Source organism: Marmota monax, unplaced genomic scaffold, assembly GCF_021218885.2.
Source record: "Marmota monax isolate L192 unplaced genomic scaffold, Marmota_monax_Labrador192_F-V1.1 WCK01_AAM20220418_F8-fsc00068, whole genome shotgun sequence".
Lineage (NCBI taxonomy): Eukaryota > Metazoa > Chordata > Mammalia > Rodentia > Sciuridae > Marmota > Marmota monax.
The window spans coordinates 1,574,916-1,577,987 of NW_026692352.1; the positions used below are offsets into that span (position 1 = coordinate 1,574,916).

Here is a 3,072-nt window from a genome sequence, read left to right on the forward strand (position 1 = left end):
ATCAACTTGGCTCCTAGTCTAGAGATGTATTGGTTTTTGACAATTTAATAACTGAAAGGAACTCAACACAATAGTGTTCCACATTTGAAAATGGAACAGTTGAAGGTAACTTTTATGGGATATGAAGCTACTAATCCATATGGCATACAGAAGTATCTGTTGTCAGAGCGCAGGTCTGCAACGTATAACAAGCTATATCTTGGGATAGGTGGAATAAATTGGGCAAAACTGCATTTAGGTTATCTTTTGAAACATGATCTCTTATCTATCATTAAAAAAAACTGATAATATTGGCAAAGTTCAGGGAATGAGGAAGACCAAACATCATGTCTAATTTGGGAGCATGAACAAAAATACATCATCACACAAATAAGGAAATTTCCACTGAAGATGAGATTTTCAGTAAAAATTCAAAGATAAGCATGAATACAAACAGTGAGAAAGACACTGGACAACTTCAATAGTGAGGAGAGAAGGAATGGAGATTTGTTGTTCAAAAGGTGTAAAATTTCAGTTAGAAGAAACAAATGTTTAGGATTTGTTGCACAACATGGTTACTATAGTTAATAACAATGTATTGTAAATCTCAAAGTTGCCTAAAGAGTGAATTTCAAAAGTTCTCACCACAAAAACTAAATGTGTGAGATGAATGATACCTTAATTTGCTAAATATAATCATTCCATCCATACATATGTGCACATATATATAAAAAATCACATTGTGCCCCATAAATACATACAGCTACTGTCAATTAAAAATAAAAATAAATTCAAAATAACATAAAATGTCATAGCAACAGCAAAATAATTGAAAAGTAATGGGGGGATTATTAGATACAAATTGAAATATGTGGCCATCCAAAATGACCTTCACTCAAAAAGAAAAATGGGTAATTGAAACAAACTTAATAGTCAGGATACATTTGAGACCAGACACAAATAAAAACAGAATTAGTAAATAAGAAGATGGTATCAAGGGGTGCTCCCAAAATATAATACAAATGAATAAAGAAGTTGGGAAATGTGAAACAATCTAACTAGGAAATTGGATTTAGACATCTGAATATTTTTCAGATAGACTGCTTGAGTAGATAATATTGAAAAGGATAATGATTGACAATATTCAAAATTAAAGAAATACATGATCTCTTGATTAAAAATGCTCACAAAGATCTAAGCCAAATAAATGAATAAGTAACCCCCCTGGAGCAATGCATGTTGAACTGCAGACCTCAATCATAAAGAGAATATCAGAGCTTGACATGATGGCACACACCTATAATCCCAGGTAGGCTGAGCAGGAGGATCACAAGTTCAAAACCAACCTCAGCAGCTTGACCATACCCTGTCTCAAAATAAAAAAAAAATAAATAAAAAGGGCTGACTGGTAGAGCACCTCTGGGTTCAACTCCCAGTACCAAATGATATAAATTAAACATATATATCTACACACACACACACACATATATATACATATATGTATTCATATATATTATATTGAAATTTTAAGCAAATTCTATTCAAGATGTAGATAATAGTATTTATGTGAAAAGAAAAAGTTTTAGGTTTTAAATTGGATAATAGGCACCTTTATAAATTTTTTTAGTTCTGCAAAAGTCTTTAAGATTTGAATCTGTTGTTATCTGCACCTGTTGTAAGATTAGATTTCAAGGTCAATTTTTACATTCTTCATTTTTGCTTTTAGTTGGATATTGATGTTTACCTCTTTACCCATCTATTTTTCTCCATTTAGGTTTATATCTTAGAATTATGCTTATAATGCTTGATTTGGTAAGACCTCAGTGATTACAAACGGATAATCAGGCATTTGAGACAATCTATCTGCATCACTAGAAGACATCTCTTCCAGCCTTTCATCTTGATCTCACATCCTGGCATGTCCGTCCTCAACACATCTGAAATTGAAATCTCTACTTTCTATTTGGTCGGGATCCCAGGGATGGAGCCTGCTAGCATTTGGGTCTCCATCCCCATATGTCTCATGTACATTGCTGCTATCCTGGGGAACTGCACCATCCTTCTTTTAATAAAAACAGAGCCATCTTTGCATGAACCCATGTATTATTTCCTCTCTATGTTGGCTTTCTCTGACCTAGGTCTCTCTCTCTCCTCTCTCCCTACCATGCTTAGGGTTTTCTTGTTTAATGCTCCAGAAATTTCTCCCAATGCCTGTTTTGCCCAAGAGTTTTTCATTCATGAATTCTCAGCTATGGAGTCATCCGTACTTCTCATTATGTCCTTTGATCGCTTTATTGCCATCTGTAACCCCCTGAGATACATGGCCATCCTTAGTAGTGCCAGAGTCATTCAAATTGGGCTTGCTTTTTCTCTGAAAAATGTTTTGTTGATCTTACCTTTCCCTTTCACTCTAAAGCATCTAAGATACTGTAAGAAGAAGCATCTGTCGCATTCCTATTGCCTCCATCAGGACGTCATGAAGCTGGCCTGCTCTGATAACAAGGTTAATGTCGTCTATGGCTTATTTGTGGCTCTCACAGGCATCCTGGACATAACCTTTATTTTCATGTCCTATGTGCTGATTCTGAAGGCAGTGTTAAGCATAGCATCACAGAGGGAAAGGCTCAAGGTCCTCAATACCTGTGTCTCCCACATCTGTGCTGTGCTCATCTTCTATGTGCCCATTATCTCTCTAGCTGTCGTCTACCGGTTTGCCAAACACAGTTCTCCAATAGTTAGGATCTTTATGGCTGATGTTTTCCTGATGGTGCCTCCATTGATGAACCCTATTGTATACTGTGTGAAGAGCCAGCAGCTAAGAAGTTTGGTCTTAGGGAAACTGTGCCAGAAGCAAAGCTGATGGGGATGCTTAATCACATAAAACCCCAATCAATAAACGACACAGAACAAACTGAACAATCAATAAGGAACCACACTGTATGTGAATTGCTTCATATCATCTCTCAATATTTTACTAGGATTGAAAAATCAGCCTTACAAATTCATTGGCTTAGGTTTAGGATTTTGAAGACCTGATATAAACACAGAATATATTCCTACTTTCACCAAGTGAGCATTACCAACTTTGTAAAC

General features: G+C 35.7%; 1 protein-coding gene across 1 annotated transcript; it reads left to right on the plus strand.

The window, feature by feature from the left end:
• The first annotated feature begins 1,897 nt into the window (after positions 1–1,897).
• Positions 1,898–2,839, plus strand: LOC124091253 (olfactory receptor 51A4-like). The gene has a single exon (XM_046442221.1). It carries the CDS (start codon positions 1,898–1,900, stop codon positions 2,837–2,839), a length of 942 nt encoding a protein of 313 aa, XP_046298177.1.
• Positions 2,840–3,072: the final 233 nt, after the last annotated feature.

Coding starts and splice junctions, on each gene's coding strand:
- LOC124091253 (XM_046442221.1), top strand. CDS start 1,898: ATGTCCGTCCTCAACACATCTGAAATTGAAATCTCTACTTTCTATTTG.